The 21,393-nt window shown below is 47.0% G+C and overlaps 1 protein-coding gene across 1 annotated transcript in view; it reads right to left on the reverse strand.

The window, feature by feature from the left end:
• The window catches only part of PARVA (parvin alpha), a 171,388-nt gene that overhangs the window by 11,302 nt on the left and 138,693 nt on the right, over positions 1–21,393 (reverse strand). Inside the window, exons 5-10 of the mRNA XM_046014533.1 lie at positions 17,005–17,145; positions 10,643–10,758; positions 7,360–7,418; positions 5,087–5,106; positions 3,696–3,757; positions 2,912–2,980 (exon numbers count right to left, since the gene is read on the reverse strand). Of these exons, the coding sequence (XP_045870489.1) occupies positions 2,912–2,980; positions 3,696–3,757; positions 5,087–5,106; positions 7,360–7,418; positions 10,643–10,758; positions 17,005–17,145 (467 nt within the window). The remainder of the gene's footprint in view (positions 1–2,911; positions 2,981–3,695; positions 3,758–5,086; positions 5,107–7,359; positions 7,419–10,642; positions 10,759–17,004; positions 17,146–21,393) is intronic.

Below are 21,393 nucleotides of genomic sequence, written 5' to 3' on the forward strand. Positions count from 1 at the left end.
GCCCTAGAGCCCCCCGGCAAGCCCTATCCTGGGGGCTGCCTAGTTGCCATGTCAGTGCCCCGAAGGCTACGTCCCCAGGCAGGCTGCTGGCCAGGGGTGAGGGGTGGTGGCCTGCGTGGTTTGCTTTGCAGCAGGCCCGCCCCACGTCTGGCTGGTCCCACACCGGAGCCACAGCCCCCAGTCCTGGTTTCAGCGACCCAGCATGTATCGAGCACTGACCATGCACCCGGCCCTGATCTGGTACGGGCACTACAGAGAGAGGTCAGGTGTGGCCCCTGTCCTTGAGGAGCTCCAGTCGAGTGGGGAGACGATGGGGAGGAAAGGCAGCAGCTGCTGTGATGGAGGGAAGCACGCTGGCCTGTGTGACAGTGACAGAGGTCCTTCACCCCCCACTGAAGATGACAAGGAAGGCTTCTGGAGGTGGCTGTGCCTGAATGGAGAGCTGAGGGATGAGCAGGAGTAGCTGCAGAAGTTGGGGCGGGGGGCAGAGGGAGGCAGGAAAGGGGGTCCAAGGGCCATGGCAGGGTGACTTCTCTTTGTCAGTAGGGAAAGATGCCTAGTGTCCTAGAGGCCTGAACATTCTCCTGTCTTGCCTCGTTCTTGATTACTGTTCGAGAGGCAGCAGGGTGTAGCTGTTGCAAACGTGGGCTCTGGAGCCAGGCCTCCGGCTGTCCTACTTACTAGCTGTGTGACTTGAGAAAGTCATGTAACTTCTCTGTGCCTCATGTTTCTCATCTGTGAAGTCAGGACGATGACAGGATAGTACTTACTCTGTAGGATTATCGGGAGGATAAACCAATGAATATTTGTAGAGTGTGAGAACACTGTTTGGCATGTACCCGACACTTCCTAAATCTCAACTATTGCTATTACTCTCTGGGAAGACAGCAAAGCGATCAGGATCAACTCCCTGGCTCTTGTTGGCAAGGCACGATTGTGTGCTGAGGGCCACAGCGAGAGGCTGAGGGCCTGGTCCCTTCCATCAAGGGCAGTTGGGAACCGGGTCTGAGGGACAGAAGACTCCTGGGCTAAGTGGGAGGTACAGGTCTTCTGCTGACAGGGCGGCAAGGAGAATGTGCGTGGGGCAATTGGGGTGGGCTTTGTGGAGGCAGTGGGGGCCTGGATGATGGGGGACATCTGGGATGAGTAGGTATTGCCGCAGGTGGGGGATGGCCTGAACAAAGATCTAGAGGTCAGATGCATCCTTGAAATTGAGACTCTTTTAAAGGAGGTGGGCCCCCCGAACCTTTGTGAGCATCAATCCCAGTTGGTAAAGAGTTCTTAGGAAGTCAGAGTTCTTGGAATCATCTCAAGGAACTTAAAACTAGACAGAATTGCCTGGAACGTGGGCTGGACCCTCTATCTGAACTTTGCTGGGTGATCTGGTGGTGGGTCTGTGACTCAGCCTTCATGATGGGCGTATTGCCTGGCTTTGAACTTGACCTGGGAGCAGCTTCCTCCCTGCATCCATCCAGCTGGTCTTCAGTTCCAATGGGGAGGGCCCAAACATGACTCATTCCAGGCCATTCCAGGGCAGACAGTGGAAGAGCAGACCCCAGCATCTGTGTCAGAATCAGGGCCCTCCCCCGAAACAAGTTAACTGGGCCTCTTTTTGGAGGTGGCTGGAATGGACTGAAAAGAAAAGAATCCAATCTGTCTACTCTGGGCAGGACCCTGGGTTAGGGTCAGGGCCACTCAGAACTCTGAGTGCCACTGACTGAGACCATTCCCATCCCTGACTGCTGGTTCTGATGACTTGGTGGTTGAACCTGCAGACAGACCCCAAGCATGTCTGGTAGAGGCTCCCTTTCCTAATACTCCTTACCCATGAAAACCAAAGTAGGAATTCCAGAACTCATGCTACCCTCTCAAGGGAGCATCACTTTTCCCTGGTTCCCTGTCTCCCAAAAGAGTAGACAAAGCTCACTTTATTGAATACAGACACCATATAGCCAGAGAGAGCTCAGTGACAGACCTGGGAATTGCCTTCAACAGAACAGGAGGTGCCCACGTCCTCAGAGGAAAACCATACTTAAGAAGTTCATCGTAGATGAAAGGGGGCTGGGATACACGGCGCATTACACAATCTTAGAGTATCTCCTGATAATGATTCATTATAAGGGCAGGGGAAGCTTTACAGTGGAGAAATCTGGTAGAGACTAACCAAGTGACTAAAGTTACTGTCATCAGTAACGGGTCTAAGGGACATAGTGCCTCAAAAAAGCACAGTGTTACCGGGGTTGGAACCGTTACTGAAAATGCATAGCCTGAGTCTAATAATGAGGGGAAAAAAATTGAGAGATGGTCTATGTATGGATCTAATGGCCTGCGCTCTTCAAAAATGTCCATGTCACACCAAAAAAACAAAACAAAACAAAAAACCCCAAAAGTGAGGATTTGTTCTATATTAAAAAGAGATGAAAGAGATGGCCATTGAAAGCAGCCTGAGAATATCAAGACACCTGTGCTTCTTTGACTCTGACGATATTGTCAAAAGCAGTCAAATACCCGCAACTTCACATGGTTCTACGTAAATAGTTTAACATCTTGACGTTACAGTTGCTTGAATCGGATAATTGCAATGTGATTATTTAAGAGGATACTTGTTCTTAGAGACGTCTGCTGAAGTATTTAGGGGTAGAGGCAGAGAACTAAACCCCGAATGTGGCCAGATGAGGACAACTGGTGTACGCAGGTGAAGAGTATATGGATATTCATGAGAATATCCTTGCAACGTTTCAAAAGAAAAATTAGAAAAAAACCCAGCATTCCATGCAGTTCACCCCTCTGAGCGGAACAGGATGCCCCTCCCTCAGGGGAAGGCTTCAGGATCAGAATGGAAAGCCATCCCCCCTGGCTGTGCGGGGGTGGGGCACTCGGAACAGCGGCCACACTCAGGGCTGTCACCCACCTGGGTTTCCAGTTCTGTGACCTCCAGGTTCAGTTTATTCAGGTGCTTGTTCACAAAAGTGATGAGTGTCTAAAAGAGAAGCACACGCCGGTAATGAAGATGGAGACACCTGCCAGGGTCAGACCCTGGAGGCCACCTCTGCGATTCTACCATCAGGACAAGGACCAGTGTGATCACACAGGACAAAGACCCAGCTGAGGGTGCCAGCCAGGGATCGCTGCTGCGCTGGGTGAGAATGAGCAGCCTATGAGGCTCTCCTGCTAAGCACCTCAAGTTCACAGGAAAGGACGGCTCCCAGTGTTTGTGGTCCCATGCCCTATGTGAGTCAAACAGCCAGTTTCAGGGCTGTGAAAGGGGCAGAAAATCCCAAGGGCAGAATGACAGGTGCAGTCCTAGCCCAGGCCGGGGAGGGGAGCCAGAGAAGAAACCACCTCACTGGGTCCCTCCTTCCAGACCTTCCTGGTGGCAAGTGCCTGTGCCCTGGGCGGGTACGGAGGTCTGAGGGAAGAGGCCTGGTTGGCTGAGTTCAGTGTGGATGAGAAGGCAGGGTGCTCGTCATCTCACAACCCCAGGAGACACTGTCCTGAGGGGTGAAGGGAGTGGATAAGGTATCCAGCGGGAACGAGACGTAAAGCGTACTCACTCACTCGGGGTGGGGAAGCCTGGAGTGTGCAGAGAGCTGGCAAGGAAACCAGGGTCGGGCAGCCGGCAAGCTACAGGCGTAGGCTCTAACGTTTGGCTGCAGCGCGCTCCCCTCCCTCCCTCCCAGGCACCTCCTGCTCACCTTTTTCACTACGTTGAGTTTGTCTGGTGCATGGTCAAACAAGGTGTCAAAGGCGTCACGTTCTGGAAAAACAGTAAAAGGTAGAGTGGAGCAAAGACCTGCCTCCTGGTGGGGAAGCCCAGCCAAGATGGCTGTCGGTCAGCGACAGGCAGGCATTTTTCAGTGCGGGACCCGGTGCCGGAACTCTGGAAGCTGGGCTGGGGGCAGACATGCTGGCTTGATTCATAGCTTAGGGACTTTTTCTGTGTCCACTTTCTACATCAACCCTCTCTTGGGCTGGGGTTGGGGGGTTCTGTCAGGCCATTTGAATTGTGACTGGTCATGTCTCTTCACTTTTTATATCCATTACATCATGATTCAGTCACAGGCCTAAAGAATTTCTGAAGCTTTTTGGAGGCAGAATGTTCTCCAAACATCGAACCACCTCACCCCCTAATTTCCAAAACCAGGATGGCCACGGCAAGCCTCGTGGTGGAGTGCACAGATGGTGGGCACGGGAGCCTGGGGGGCCCGGGATCGAAGGTGCGCTCCCGCTCTCGAGGGAGTCGGTCATTTCAGACCTTGTGCCTCAGTTTCTTCATCTGTAAAATGGCATCTGAAAACAAAACCTCCCCCAGGAGTGTGATGAGGATGAAAGACAAGAACGTGTGTGCATGTGTTCTGGAAACTTGGAAGTGTCAGCTGATCTGAGTTTATTAGCATATTTCAAACAGTACCCACCGTAAATGTGGGATTGTCGAAAGCAGTAAAGCCATGCCCCCTGCCCCCTCCTCTCTTTGCTGTAGCCCTCAGGCTCTCAGAATGCAGAATGGAAACAGTGGATAGGACTGGAGGCAGGGAATGAGAAGAATGTCCAGGAGGGACCTGGGGCTGGGAAGCTTCAGAGTCCTGGGGCCTGCCTTTTCCTGCTCTTGCACTGATGAGTAAATCTGGGATGGCCAGAGGAGTGATTGAGGCCTCGGACATTCACAGACTATATAAACAAACGCGGAGTTCTGGGAATCAGGAGAAGTATGATGTGTGATGAGGAAAGAGGGACAAGACGGCTCCTAGAAGGCCCGGACTGAGGGGGAAAGTGGACTGTCCCGAGTGTGTACGTCTGCCTCTTTACTTCCACAACACACTTGGAGCACAACTGCCCTGCCGATGCCAGGACCCATCCCGAGCCCAGCAACGCCAGTGGTCTGGTTACTGAGAGGACTATGCCGCTGTGGCCAGGTTTCCTCTTCCCACCAGTGAGCCGACCCTCCCTACTAAGCCACCCTGTCACCAGGCTGATGCAGACACACATGCAGGAAGCAGGCCAAGTGCCTGTTCTTCCCAGCTGCTCCAGAATTACCGAGACCCCCGTGGCAGACACCAGCACCAGAGGGTAATCCTATGCAACTCACCATGCCTTCCGGAGAGCGCCCTGCAGGACAAGGAGAAAGAAAACAGGATGAGTCTTCTGTCTCTGCCCTTCACCGTAGAGCCCACAAAGCTGCCTTCCTTGGCATTTTATTCTGCACTAAGTCTCCAATTCTCAGTCGCCTTTATCTCATGTCCACCTGTCTTTTCCCTCTGTTCCACAGATACGCTGGTGCCCGCACAAAGCCTGGTGTAAATGACACTTGCACAACTATTTCTTCCCCCCTAAAATCCCACTGTTGCTAAACAGTTGAGAAGGAATATCGGATCCGGGCTTGCAACATTCCCAACACCTGCACTGCCCGGGCTGCTGTGGGCATCTGCCCGGGGACATCGCCTTTGTCTTTCTCCTGGTCATTCTGTGATTCCCGCCAAAACTGCACCTGCCATTCACTCCAAATTGGTCTCTCGAAGAGGGCAGGGATTGGAACCATACTCATCCCGGCGAAGTGGCAAAGTGCTAACAGCACAAGCATTAGAACAGACTATTTGGGTTTAAATCCCACAGAGCCACTTGCTTGCTGTGGGACCTCGGGCAAGCTACAGAACCCCTCTGGGTGCCAGGTCTCTTAGCTCTAAAACAAGGATGATAATGAGAAACACCTCAGCAGGATGTTGTGAGCATTACAGGAGCTAATCCGTAGAAAGACTCTATTGTAATTCTCAGTATATAGTAAGTGTTCAATACATCTTTTTCTCTGTATGTTTTTGGTTCTTATCGTATTGGTTTATTCCAACTGTGCATCTGTCCCCCACTAAATGATGACGTAGGGGTAGTGTACTGGAAAGAATAACAAACTTGGAGTTCACTGTTGGATAGACCAAGGACAACTGCTTCTCCACCTTTGGGATGTGGGCTCTTAGGAGGTATAGGCATTGCTTTGTGTATTTATTATGAATATCAATAGATATAAAAGAGTTTCATATACTGTTGTGTGCTGCCCTTGTTAAGAGATGACTTCCATCATGTCCGTGTGGCAAGATGGCAGAGGGAGACCACAGGAAGCATGGCAGGCAGCTGACGGATTACTCTGCAAACCCAAACCTCATGTCCCCTGGTTCAGGAGCTTGTCCAGAGTATGAAACAGGAGGTGTAGACAAGCCCAGCAAAGGGCAAGGGGTGGGGGGGGGCAGGTCTGAGCCAGAGGACATGAAGGACAATGTTACAGAACCCAGGCCAGTGGAGCAGTTGTGCCTTGTGGATCAGCTGCCCTCTTGACTTCCAAGAAGAGCCTCCAGAGTGACATGGAAGCTGCCCAACAGGCTCTCCGTGGGCCATGAACTGGGCACCTTGGGAAGGGCCACTGCCCATCTCTGCCTTCCCCTGGTCCTATTGAAGCCACAAGCACAGTGTGGTTCAGACAGGCAGCACCAGGGCTCTCCCTCAGCCACCACTGGGGAAGCAAGCTGCCTAGAGACTGGGCCAGGCTTGGAAGGCAGGGGTCAGCTGTGGCGGAACAGCCCCGCTCTTACCACAGCGAGTCCTCACCACCTCTCTGGTTAGGCAAACGCTCCCCACTTCAGAGATACAGAAACCAAGGTCCAAGCAAGTGGCAGAGTCGGGATTTGAACTCAAGTCAGGCTGGCTTAGAGGTCCCTGCTCTTTCCATTTCGCTCTTGTTCAAGGGAACATAGAGGAATCTGGGGCAGCAGGGAGTGGTGAAAATGTCCTTTGCCTGTGGCTCAGGCCTGCCCGGTGATCTTGAGAACCCCTGCCCGCCGCGTCCTGCTTTTTCTACCTCAGAACAAACTTCGCTTCCCCCCGGCCAACCTCTTCCATATTCTGAGATTCCAACTGCTTAACGGAAATGAAAAAACACAAAACACCAAGCTACCACTCTGAGGTAGAAAAGGCCTTTCTGGGTCATGGCACGTGACCAAATACATCAGAGGCAGAAAAGGAAGGAAAAACGTCCCTTTGAAGGTTCACACTTTAAATTCGACCCCACATTTATGGCATGACAATTTCATGCCAGTTGGCTTTTTCGGGGGCACACTTTTTTCCTGGAGTGCCACAAAATTAGAATTTTTCAATCGCAGCTAATTCCCTCTCCCCGCATCCCCACCCAAGTTTGTATCTTAAGCATTGAGAGTCATGTTTTGAATGCACGGAAAAGGCTAAACTATAATCATTGGCTGAAGTCTAATCCCTCCTGCGATCCCAATAAATGAAAACTAAATATCAGCAAATGGATGAATTTCGGAGAAACATCTGTGTTCCATTAGAGGATCGCTGGCAACAATGGTGTTGACATACTCTGTGTTACCAGTTATTTCCTCTTGGATTTGCCGAGACTGGAGGATTCCTTCTCGTTTCTGAAATGGGGGGTGGGGGGAGGAGGAGAGAAAAATATGCTTTAGAAAAATACAAAAAACCTGATTAGCATTCCTGATACTGAGAAAGTCACTGGTGTTTAAGAAATGAAACCCAGAGAGGAGATAGTGCCAGAAGCAAAACGAGGCCCCTGATTTCCTGGGACTGGACCATACCATTCATGCTTAGGCGCAATTAGTGTTTATTCCAAACAAGTTGGCTGTTTCTTGGACGGTGAATCTTTTTCTTTCTTTATTGGAAGACATTTTGCTGGAAGCAAACTGTTTGCCTCCTGGAGTAATCCGCAGTAAACCGAATGGAAATGAAGGCCAGGGTGTGTCTGCCCTCCAGCTGGGGCCACAGAGGGAAGCGAAGAAACACATTCAGCGGAGGGGCTGGGGGGAGAGGACGGAGGCCAACTGGGAGAATTTAAACAGAGGGAGAGTTTTTCGGTTTTTCTTTTGTTTTTAATGGATAAATAGGGGAGCTTTTCTGTGAGCTGTACAGCCTCAGGTAACTGGCATTTTCTCTGCGAAAAGGGTAATAAGCACTCTGGAGGCCCTCAACGCCCACCCACCCACTCATCCGCTCATCCGTCTGTCTGTCCATCTGTCATCTGTCCACCTCCTCCCAGCAATTTATCTTTTCTTTTCTTCCTTCCTTTCCTTTCCTTTCCTTTCCTTTTCTTTTCTTTCCTTCCTTCCTCTCTCTCTCTCTCTTTCTTTCTTTCATGAGTCAGTGTCTTTCCTGTACAAGAATCTATGTTGGGACTGAGAGCAAATACTATGGAATGTCTGACCTAACTTCTGACCTTGAGGAATTCAGAGTAAAACAGGGTAGATGAAACAGGTATGTGAGAAAGATTTCCAAGAAACAGTCTGGGTTTATGCCTGATGGCGCAGCTCCATTATTCTAGCAGGATCCCCCTTCACTCCCAAAAGCGTCGTGAGTCAATTACACAGTAGTCCCAGGCAGACAGGAAGGGCTGAATGTGGGACAGGAACAGGCACTTTCAGTGGGGACGGTCAGGGACCCTTTGCAAGGGGAGGGCATCCTTGAGCTGGAACTTAACAGGACACAGAGGATTTGGCCGAACACAGGGGAGAGAGCATTCCAACAGAAGGGATGGCCTGAGTGAAAAGGCAGGTCAGGAGAGCACAAATGGGTTCGGGAGGCCGTCTGGAGGGCTGGCGGCTGCCATTACTCAGTGGAGAGTCAACTGTGAGCTGGTTTGGAGTTTAAACCTCATTGTGTGGGGATGGGAGCTAGTGAAAGGAGTGTTGGGGCTCAGGAAGACCCTCTGATAGGGGTGGGGAGGGAGATCCATTTCATCAGGTCTCTAAAGTTGTTCCCAGACATGTAGATGACAGCAGTTTGGGGATGGCAAGCGGTTGTTAGGGCAAGTTCATCTACAAAGGCAGAGAACAGTGTCCAGAAGGAGCCTCCAAGTGTTAGCATGTCAGCTGAAACCTGCCTTCTTGCCCTCTTACCCAAACTTCTAGAACCTTCTCTTCTATTCCCACTAGCCAGAAACGAGTGTCCTTGCAAAATGCTCTTATGGAAGGAAAGGTAGAGCTGGATAAAGGCCAAGAGCATATCTGCACTAGGTTAGGAAGAACAGATTATCAAAGTAAAAAAGAAAGTAAACAAGAAAAATAAGGGTATCATTTAAAAGGGATCCAGTAAGGATAAATCAAGACTTTTTCCCAATTTGGCTTCAATGTGTGTATGATTTTTACGCGGGGCTAATGGTATTTGTGTCCTTGTCTCGTGAGATTCTTCACAGACATAAAAAGTCATCTTCAACTTCATGCAGAATTCACTGCTTTTGTACAGAATGGAAAGGAATAACCCCTAACGCAGCTCCTGGATTCACCTTAACCTATTATTTGTGTCTCGAGAACTCTCTCTGGTGCTCAGTCAGTGTCTTCTGGTTAATTCTGATTCCTGCTTTTGTGCCTATTTAAGTCGACAAAGCACGACACCCCATACAAGCTGGCATGCATAGGTACCATTCTGTGCTACCTTGTCCTCTCATGAGACCAGTTTGGTCCTTTTAACTGCACTTAGCCTTGGAACCACACATTCTCATCTGTTCTGACCCTCTGGTCACCCTCTCTCTGCTCCTTAGGTGTAATCTTGTCTCCTGGCAGACAGGGCCAAAGATGACTGTTCCTATTATAACCCCCTGATGTTTAGCAAGTTAGGTCCTCAGATGGTGTAGAAGAAATCCTTTATCACCAGGGTATGGCCCAACAGCTGACCGAGGAGAGTCCTCACAACCTCCTTCCTTCCGCTAACTTCTGATCCCTGAAAAAGCTCAGCCTTTTTCCCGGAGACTTGGCCTGGCACGGTCAGGCCAAGCCTACCAGCCCTCAGGGCTCTTCCTCACCAAGAGACAGCAGAGCCGCCATATTGTTCTCTTCTCCAGAACCCTGGCTAACCAGAGAGCTGCTTATTAGGGGCGTTCTCCCTCGCAGCATGTTTACTTGAAAAGAACAGAAACAAGCAAACAGCATGTTGACCTTTCCTAAATGGCCATAAAGTTGGAAAATGAAATTGAATTTGGGTATGTAATGGGGTTAGGAGCAGAGTGAGAGAGTTACAGGGAAAGAGCACACCCTCATTGTGGAAATTAGACAGCCATATGTGAATGGAAATTCCATCCAACAATCTGGGGAAGATGACCTGCGATCCCAGCCGTGCTTCTGTGGGCAGGTGAAAAGCAGTAGCGCCCTGAATACAGGCAAGGCCAGTCAGGGGCTCTCTCTCAAACACACACATACACACACACACACCCCTTCACACACATAGGTGTCTGTCTCTTCCTAATACCCGTGCCTTGTCTGTTTAACCAAAAAATGATTCTCTATGGCTTGTAGGGTCTAAACACAAGGCATACATCTTTTCTCCTGACCCTACTGCACACACCTCGCCCCCTCCAATACACAGGACACAGACACCCTCCTGACAACAACAGGTAAACCCCAGGCACGTGCCCCACACAAGGCTAGCCCATACTCAAGCCCATCAGTCATTACACAATAACTGATCACTGCCACACACATTGGACACTGTGCTCACATCCCTTCCCGCAGATAGCACATCAAGGACACTCAGCATTCATTCCACTGTCCTTGTAATAAGCTCCCCAGGCTGCCTTAGCTCCCATACGAAGTCAGCCTCCATCCCCCTTTAAGGGCGCAGATGTTTGTTGTGGTCTTACCTGGACCACGACCACTTGGATGGAGACATGATCTGGGAGTCGGATTGGTGCCCGGAAATACTGGGACAGAGCAACCAGCAGATGCAAGATGGCTACCAGGCTCTTGGCATGAACAGCTGAAATAAAAGAGGATTTTAAAATTAGAGAACCTTCTTCCAGATCCTAGGCAAATGTAAGCAGATATTCAAAACATAGCAGTACCACACCCAATGCACCTTCTATCCTCCCATTCCCCCCCCCCGCCAAAGGATTTCATGGGCCTCCCCTTGTAGGCCCCTCAGTCTTGTCCAAGTCCCATGGAGCTGCTGCTTGGATCATGTTATTTTTGGATTTCCCATACAGTGCCTCTCCACTCTAATCCAAGTTTCCAGTAGGGACCCTGACAACTGCTGAATTTTGAGCTCAGATCAGCCCTCTGCCATCCCCGTTTTTGTTCATTCTGTTCTAATAACCACGAGCGTGTCGCTCTGCCTGCTCTTTCCCTTCCCCCTTGACTGTGAACTCTTTGGGTTATCACCACTCCCCACGTCCCAGGGCTCTACCCCAAGCACATCCTCAATAAATTGAGCACTGAGTCAGGAACACTGCGGATCCTTTCCTTTGTTCAGGGCTTAGAGTCCCTTGAGGAAGGCAGGACACATCTAAAGGGCTTTGTTGGTCTTCTGAGCACTGTGCATGGTCTGTGTAGGCAGGGCCCCTTAGGGAAGGGCTGGGAGATGATGTTTATGACCCAAATAGTTTCTGTAGCTACAGAGCAACGTGCTGGATGTGAAACCACTCGTACTAGGGAAGGGTAGACCACCACTGAGCTGTAGTTTTTGCAGCAGCCGAGAGGAGAAAATGCTATGAAAACGACAATGCTGTGACGTAATGGGTACACACGGGGTCAGTTCTCTGGAGCTTCAGCTCTTGCTCGACAAGCTCTGTATTGGTTTTCTGCCTACATGACCTTGGGTAGGCCGTTCAAGGCCTCTGGAGCCTCAATCCGCTCATCTTCGCAAACGGGGATAGCAGTATCTCCGCAGAAATTCAAGTTGTAAGAATTTCCAGAGATACCGTAGGCAAAGCTTTCAGCACATAGCAGGTTGTGCTATGGAATGGTTGGAAGGGTTGATGTATTTTTTTTTTTTTTATTATAACTCAGGACAAAATACCTGGCACCTAGGCAATTAAGTCATGTCAAAGATCTCCTCGTTCTTTCGCCTAAAAGGATTCACCAGATGCCTTCACAGTCCTACCAGCCTTGTGGGTTTCTCTTTATAGGGGGGGCACTAAAGGGAAGAACCAAACATGCTCATTTTGTGTACTTAGCCCACACTGGGTCCATTATCAGGGTGTCATTCTCTCTGTCCCGGGGACTGAGGAACCTGCTTCAGCAGAAGTCTTAAGAAATCGCCAAGAAAAGGAAATGACTCAGACATTCCTTGGGCACTCATTAGTGTTGCTTGTTATCACTGCTGTTTCAAAGAAGGTTCTCCACCGAGAGCAGCAGCCCCACACCCACACACAGCGGACGATCTGCTCCTAACTCACCCCTCAAGAAGACATTTTTCAGTTCTGGGCTTTTGGGTATCGACCACAATTTCACCCACAGTGAGAGCCTCAAAAAAGGCTCCCGGCATGGGAGTGACCTACTGCCAAGGAGGGCTTGCTGCCGGGGTGAGGCATCACTGGGTTTACCTGTCTAATTGGAACTGCCACATCCCGGGCTCGTCACGGAGGGCTGTAAGGACACTGGCTAACTCTGCTAGAGGAGGTGTGGTCGAAACCTGGCTCTTACACACGGGTGACCTGTACTTCATCTTGACCATCTCACTAAGCAACACAGAGCTGTTTCATAAGCACCATACAGATGTCAGACTCTTCTGATGAGGGTTCTGTCCCCTGGGGAGTTTTTTCAAAAGAAGTAATTATAGTTTCTCTCTGCCTCCTTCTCCCCCCACCCCCTACACACACACTACATGTGCAGATATGTTAATTCTTATGTAATATATCATCATTAAAGAATTCTGGAAAACACCATGTATAATAACCAGAGGATAGTTTAGACCAGTGGTTTTCAAAAAATAATTTTTTTTTATTAAGCAGAGAAACCCTTTGTTTAAAAGCCATTAGGCAAAACAGATGAGAAAAAAAAAGTACAAATGCTCCCGTCCCCAAGTCCTAACTGCAGCCCACCCACGGCTGCCTCTCTCCTCACTGATGCCTCGGTTCCTCCTGGCAGATCTTGAGGTTGGGCCAAACATGGTTTAATAATCACTGCTTTAACAAATTATGGTATATCCACATAATGGAATAGTTTCCATGCGCTGAAGATCACTGTTGAAACAATGTAACTATAAATATTAATAATGTAATGTTAAACAGGAACAAAAGAAACAACGGAAATATACACACTTATGGATATACAGATTTAAACACATATACACACACATATGCACACACATACACACACATGCTTGTGGCCAAGACTTAGAAAGGAATATTACAAAAATGAAAACATGGTAGTTTCCTATTTCAAAGTTTTCTTTAGGCTAAAGATATATCATCTTTTTCCATTAAGACAAATCCTAACAACCTTTGCATATTTGGGTGCCCGCCTCATTGCCACCTCTGAGCATGTCTCCTGGTCTCTCCCTGACGCTAGACAGAATCTAGAACCACCATGATCTGGCGCTCAAGTCAGGAAGGCAATATACAGATTTAGAGCAGGGCCAGGGCTCTGCTGTATAAACTGGGCACTCAGCCACTGTACCAAGAGCTGAAAAATTTCCAAGAAGCTGCCGCATTAGAAACAGTCCTTCAAATAGGAGCTGTGGCGGAAATATAAACCCGTGCCATTTTTCAGGAGGCAATTTGACAATACGTATTATGACCTTCGAAATGTACATATACTTTGGCCCTAAAATACCATTCCTAGCTTTTAGCCTAAAGAAGTAATTGTGGCTATGAGCAGAAAGAACTCATCAGGCTATGTTTACAAGGGTGTGAAAAAAAAAATCTCAAAATCCATCATTAATTAAACTGCTTATGATATACCCACACAATGTCCTGTTACATAACGTTAAAAGTGACAGAATATTTAATGATTTGTCAAGATCTACATCTTCTAAACATATATAGACTGAGCTCATCTTTATAAAAATAAGCTCTATTTACAGAAGTATGTACACATTTATTTTCCTCTTTCTTGTGCCACTGTGTAAGACTTGATGGAGCACGACTAGATGGAGCACACCACCAGAATGACGGTCCCTATCTCTGGGTGGGTGGCTTGGAGGAACAGCATGTGCAGGCTTAGTGCGCAGGTGCTAGACTCTCTGGCTCTCATTCCCGGCTCCGCCACTTACCACCCGTGTGAACTTGGACAATGATACTCCTTTAGCAAATATTACTGTGCTTAGTAATCACCAGTCACTCTTTTAGATTTTGGGGACTCAGTAGTGAAAAGACAAAAATCCCTGACCTTGTAAAGCTTACATAAATTGTTTCTTAACTTCTCTCCGACTTTATTTTCCCATCTGTAAAATGGGCGTAATAGAATTCTTATCTGAGATGAGTGAGGATTACAAGGATCAAAAGATGTAAACTGCTTAGAATAGTATAAAGCATACAGAAAGCACCATAAATATGTTAGATGTTCATATTTAAATGTCTTTTATCTTTGTAAATTTTTAATAACAAAAATTGTGAAGAAAACAGAAAAGGAAGATTTTCCTAAAGCCCTAGATGAGATGCCTTGGTAACTCACAGCTGTCCCTGCCACCTTTATCCTGACGGGAAAGGCGATACAATGTCAAACAGCCAGAGAGGAGAACAGGAGGGAGGGAACTTCCCTCTAGGAGTGGGGCCCAGCACATTCCTTATGGAAGAAGCCAGTGCTGCTGGTAAACAGGCATCACAGGGAGCTGGCCACTGAGATAATTATCTCTCTGACCTAGTAATTCAGCTCCCTTTTGGAAATCTATCTGACAGGAATAATTTGAGAGAAGCAAAAAGAGACACAACTTAAGACATTTGACTTGGCCTTATCTGATAGGAGCCATAGGCCAGCAAATGTCTTGATAGGATCAATGTCAACATAGGGTTTAAATTTACTATGGGATTATCTACCCCATGAAATAGAAGCAAAAGTAAGTACAGAGACCCCATGGGAATATAGGAAATACAATCTAATATTAAGAGAAAGCAAAGTACCAGACTGTATGTGACTTCATCAAGGAAAAATAGGCATGGATATGGACAGTAGTGGGCAAAAAAATGTAAATAGCTAGATGAGAGCAGTAATACAGGGAACTATTGTACTCATACACATCTCCCTGTAAGAAATGAAGGTAAATGTGAACCAAACCAATCACTAAAAGCCACTGAAGACAATGGTCTTCTGGGACACCTGGGTGGCTCAGTCGGTTAAGTGTCCAATTCTTGGTTTCAGCTGAGGTCCTGATCTCAGGGCTGTGAGACTGAGCCCCCGGTTAGGCTCCGTGCTCAGCACTGAGTCTGCTGGAAATTTTCTCCCTCTGCCTCTCCCCTCACTCATGTGTGTGCTTGCTCGCTTGTGCTCTCAAATAAATAAATCTTTATTTATTATGAAGATTTTAAAATTTATTATAAAGATTTATTTATTTGAGAGAGAGCAGAGTGAGAAAGAACACTTGTGTGTGTGTGGGGGGGGAAGGGCAGAGGGAGAAGCAGACTCCCCACTGAGCCAGGAGCCTAATGTGGGGCTCAATCCCAGGACCCTGGGATCCTGACCTGAGCCAAAGGCAGATGCTTTTTTTTTTTTTTTTTTAAGAATTTATTTATTTATTTGACAGACAGAGATCACAAGTAGGCAGAGAGGCAGGCAGAGAGAGAGGAGGAACCAGGCTCCCTGCTGAGCAGAGAGCCCTATGCGGGGCTCAATCCCAAGATGCTGAGACCATGACTTGAGCCAAAGGCAGAGGCTTTAACCCACTGAGCCACCCAGGTGCCCCCAAAGGCAGATGCTTAACCGACTGAGCCACCCGGGCGCCCACAGATAAATCTCTAAAAACAAAACCAAAAAACCCCATTCTTCTATCTGTCTTTCCCAAACTGGTTCCCTGGCAAGTTAAGAGGTGTTTCGTTGTGTTTAGAGGGGTACATGGAGATGGTCCATATTCAGGGAGCAGGAAGTAGGATGAGATGAAAGGAAGGACAGGGCTCTTCACTGGAAGACTTTTAATGCTCGTGACTGTTGTGGAGCTCTAAAATGTAGCTGCAGCTCCTACACACGTCATCAAGGCCTCTTCCTCTCCCCCCGCACCCCCAACACTATTAGCAGACCCTGGGGCAGCAACCAGGGCCCAGCACTTGGCCTCTCCTCCTGCTCCTGGGTGTTTGTCAGGCAGCGGATGCCCCACTCCAAGCAGCGTGTGCTGTGTGCGCCAAGATGTAATTACACAGCAGGAGGACGCGGCGTCTCCCCTCGTGTCAGATGCTAGAAACTCGCTGAAGAGGTTGTGCCTGGCAGCTACTGGGTCTCTAAGTTGAGGGGTAAAGATTTCCTTTTCTCTCCCAAGTTGGAAAGGCATGCTTTGTTTTCTGGTCCTGGTGGGGAGGGCAGGTGTCCATTGTAAGTTTTTATAAACTGGATACAACAATGTCTAGTACGTAACCCCTTGATACTTAACAGCAGAGAACACCATCTAGATGATTTTATTAATCTGAATTCTTCTTTGCATCTATTGCAAAGAAGAAAACAACTCTGGACTCCCTCTGAGAAAGCTGTTATTGCCACTGGGTTCACCAGATTTGCTGAGGTTAACGCTGACTCTGTTACGGACTCATAGCGTCCGCAGCAGATTGGCGGGCCCTTAAGAAAAGAACGGACCATTTACATTTTCCCAGGTCCTGGAGCTACACTGACTGCGCAGCCTGAATTTGAAAATCCCGTTCCAGGGCCTGCGATCTCAGCCAGATCCTTGATCCTTCTGGAAAACAGAGGGCTGAGAGGAAGGTCATGGGCTTAAGAACAGAAGTCCTCCCCGCCACCATCCCCCCCAAGAAGTAGGGATCCTCACCTCCTCCCCCCTCTATGAGTTGGAGACACAGCTTTCTTGAAAGGTTGTGCTGGGGCTCGGGAGGAGCTCAGTCGGGAGGAGTCACCGCCTCCTCCTGGTCTCCCATGAGCTTGCTACAAACAGCCTTTCACAGAAGCGCACACCGGACTTGGTTCTTTTCCCGGCAGTGCAGAGGAGAAGTTCTCTGAGGAAGGGCACGTCTGGCTCAATGCTAAATGGGTTTGCACCCCCCACCGCGGGCCTGCCAGCTCCCTAGATGGCTTCTCAGGGAAACCGAGGGGTGGGGACCACAGCCCCATCCTTCTTTGTGAAACTCACAGTCCACGTTCCACTTGATGCTCCTGGGAGGAAGCTTCAGGGTTTCGTTGATCTTCTCCAGGACAGTCTGCAGCTTTTGCTTCTGAGCTATCTCGGACTGGGTGACTTCGGCAACGTTCAGCTTCTCGCTCTCAAGCTTCTCTAGGGTGACAAGGGGGAGAGAGAGCAGCCGTTACCTCCAGCCACAGACAACCCCAACTCACGCGTTAGCTCGCTCATTCATCCCCTCCCATGTACACCTGTGCTCGCTCCACCAGTGTACATGGAACGGCCGCTATGTGAGGGACACTGCCCTCCCCTCAGCCGATGGTGGCACCGATGACACCAGCATGGTGAGAGCTTGTGACTCTCCTAAATCCCCACATGATAGGCTCCCGGGAGCACAGAAGCTGGGCATGTAACCCAGCCTGTCATAATTGAACCCTTCTCCACCATTCTGGATTCTTCCCTCTTTGCAACGCTGCCTTCTCCAAGCATACTCTGGGCCCCGACTAGAAAGCCTTGTGTGCCTCCCCTGGGCCTTTTGCACACTTCTGTCCTGTGCGTATATGTACGTGTCATGCTGAATCACATTTATCTGTTCTAAGCATCTTTTTCCTTATAAACCCACCTGGAATGTAACTTATTTGATGTGTCCTGTTTCATGAATTCTAAAGCATACTTTTTCCCCCCCACAATTTAACATGCTCTGTTATGAAATCAGAGCCTCTTCAAATTGATGGCATTCTACAGTTGTGGTCTGCCAGGTGGAAGACAGGAGCTCTCACAGCTTCAGGTGGGTGCCTTGGGACCTAGCTCCTCACAGTGTGGCCACTTCTTTGTCTCACTCAGCCTAGAAGAACACTTTCCAAAGTAGGAAATAAAAATTCTAAGGAAAAAGAAAGCTTTGGGTAATAGCAATTTAAATGATTTTTCTTTTTTTGAGTGGTACTTGTAAAATGGTATATTTTAAAATCAATTGTTCTTGAATGCAATGGCATAACCCCTTAATACTTACAGACAAAACAGTCTAGTCATTTCATTGGTCTGAATTTTTATCCATTAAGACAAATTTTGGATTTCCGAACGGGAAGTATTAACTGCTTTTGGATTCACCTAATCTCTCCACAACTCGTTCAGGATTGAGAGAACTGACACTCTGAAATAGGTTTAAAATGTCTTTTTCCTTCATTTTTAAGGACTACCCTATAAAAGAATTAAACTTTATGCTAATGGTTCTGCCCATTGCTTATATAATATCTTTTATTTTTCAGTAGTTGTAGTTTATCCAGATCAAATATCCCTCAGGTAATTCTTTGAAGATAAGATTGTCCACTGGAGAATTTCCATAGTTTTTGTGGATTTAAGAATTCTTTTGTGCACCTGGATAGAATGGGCTCAAACTCTTCTCATTTGCAGAGGCCTGAGTGTTCTCCTCTTCTCTTTAGTTGCTTAGGGCCATCATTCTTTATTTCTAAATGTCAGGGATGTAATAAGCCTATATTTAAATGTCTTCTTCTTAATTGTTCAAATGTAAAGAGACCATGTGTGCCTTTTCTATTTTTAGGCTGTGAATTCTTATCTTGGATCCTCTCCTACTGAAGAAATGACAAGTTGTTTGTATCTTATGTTGCAATCACAGTTTTGGTAGTTTGGTAGAGGCTGTCCAAAGTGCTAGGTTAAGGAACCTTCTGAAACCTTCTCTTGGCTAAGAAGAAAAATCACCAGGTTAGGAGAGTGATGAGTGTCTTGAGAGAGCGCTTGGGTTGGCGGGGAGGGGGGGTGAGGGTAGGAGTGGTAGCATCAGAACCACTCTCCAGCTGGCCATGTTGTGGTACATCATGGCCTGTGATTTTTCATATTTATAACCTTCTGCTGGCATTGGACTTCTTAGGTCTCTGAGTCTGTTTTCTAGCTCACTAACTTTTTTTTGCACTGTTGTCCATTCTGTTCTCATTTTTTAAAAATTGGATTTTAGACATTACCTACTAGAATACTCTTTTTTTTCCTGTTTTTGCTGTTATTTTTGTCACAATAGTAACATTATAATGCTTTCTTCTTAAAATTAAGAAAAGTTCGATTTTTAACATCTGGCACTATTCAGAAAGAGACTTTTTATGGTTTGCTTATTTCTTTTGCATTACTAATTTTGGAGAAAATGTAATTCTGCTTTACTTTTTTTTCTATTTTAGTTATGCTTTGGGTTTTTTTGCTTTTAATTTTTGTGGGATATTTTATTTTAGGCACTGATCTTGGTATAATGTGGATTTGAGTAGATAGAATATCTTGAAGTAAACTTTATTAATAGTTTTAGGTGTATATTTTCATGTTCACACACACAGAGTTCTCTCTCTCATTCTCTTTTAATGAAAGTGAGATTACAGTGTATATATTTTTCTGCTACTTTTTTTTTAAAGATTTTATTTATTTATTTGACAGAGAGAGAGATCACAAGTAGGCAGAGAGGCAGGCAGAGAGAGAGAGAGGAGGAAGCAGGCTCCCCGCTGAGCAGAGAGCCCGATGCGGGACTTAATCCCAGGACCCTGAGATCATGACCTGAGCTGAAGGCAGAGGCTTAACCCACTGAGCCACCAGAGGCGCCCCTTCTGCTACCTTTTTATTCATTCAAACATATATTATGAGTATCTAGGTCAACATATATGGATATAATTCATTTTTTAGGTACCTTTTGACCACCTTTACCTACTCTGTCCACCCCCAACACTTTACTTCTGGCAACCACCACTCTGTTCTCTTTATCTATGAGCTTTTTTTTTTTTTTTTTAAAGATTTTATTTATTTATTTGACAGACAGAGATCACAAGTAGGCAGAGGGGCAGGCAGAGAGAGAGAGAGGAGGAAGCAGGCTCCCCGCAGAGCAGAGAGCCCGATGTGGGGCTCGATCCCAGGACCCTGGGATCATGACCTGAGCCGAAGGCAGAGGCTTTAACCCACTGAGCCACCCAGGTGCCCCTATCTATGAGCTTTTTTTAAAATAAAAATTCAACATATAAGTAAGATCATATAGTATTTTACTTAGCATAGTGTTCTCAAAGTCCATCTACGTTATTGTAAATGGCAAGATTTCACTCTTTTTTATGACCAAATAATATTCCACTGTATAAAAATACATACACCATGTCTTCTTTATCCATTCATCCATTGATAGACACTTAAGTTGTTTTCATATCTTGGCTCTTGTAAATAATGCTCCAGTGAACATAGGGATACACATATCTTTCAATTAACATTTTCATTTTCTTGGAATCAGTGAATCATATGGTATTTTCATTTTTAATTTTTTTAAAGATTTTATTTACTTGACAGACAGAGATCACAAGCAGGCAGAGAGTTGGAAGCAGGCTCCCCACTGGCAGAGAGCTCAATGTGGGGCTCTATCCCAGGACCGTGGGATCATGACCTGAGCCAAAGGCAGAGGCTTTAACCCACTGAGTCACACAGGCATCCCAATTCATTTTTATTTTTTTAAAGAACCCCCATACTGTTTTCCACAGAGGTTGCACCAGTTTACATTCTTAGCAACAGTGCATGAAGTTTCCCTTTTCTTCACATCCTTGTCAATATTTGTTATTTCTTGTCATTCTGATACTAGCCATTCTGGTACTAGCTCTTCTGACTCATGTTAGGTAGTATATTATTGTGGTTTTGGTTTGCCTTTCTCTGATGATTACTGATGTTGTGCACCTTTTCATGTGTCTGTTAGCCATCTGAGTGTCTTCTTGGGAAAAGTGTCTGTTCAGATTTCTGTGCATTGTTAAATTTGAATGTCTCCCTCCCCCTGCCCCCCCTCTTTTTTTTGCTGTTCAGTTCCATGAGTTCTTTAAAATTCGGATATTAAACCCTAGCAAATATTCCCCACCCATCCCCACTTTGGTAGGTTGCCTTTTCATTGTGTGGATGGTTTCCTTTGCTGTGCAGAAGCTTTTAATTTTGATGTAGTCCCACTTATTTTTGTTTATGTTGTCTTTGCTTTTTGGGTCAAATCAAAAAAAAAAAAAAAAAAGACCACTGAGACAAATGTCAAGGAGATGACTGCCCAAGTTTTCTTGCAGGAGTTTTCTGGTTTCAGGTCTTATGTTCAAGCTTAAAGACCCATTCTGAGTTAGTGTTTGTGCATGTTGTAAGACGGTGGTCCATTTTTATTCTTTTGCGTGTGGCTGTCCTGTCCAGTTTTCCCAATACCATTTATTGAAGAAACCGTATATTCTTGGCTCCTTTGTCATAAATTAATTGGCCATATATGTGCGGCTTTATTCCCAGGCTCTCTATTCTGTTCCATTTGTGTCTGTTTTTACGCCAATACCATACTGTTGTGACTACTGGAGCTTTGTAATACCGTTTGAAATCAGGAAGCGTGGTGCCTCCAGCTTATTCTTCTTTGTCAAGATT

The sequence above is a fragment of the Meles meles genome, chromosome 8 (assembly GCF_922984935.1).
Source record: "Meles meles chromosome 8, mMelMel3.1 paternal haplotype, whole genome shotgun sequence".
NCBI classification, from domain to species: domain Eukaryota; kingdom Metazoa; phylum Chordata; class Mammalia; order Carnivora; family Mustelidae; genus Meles; species Meles meles.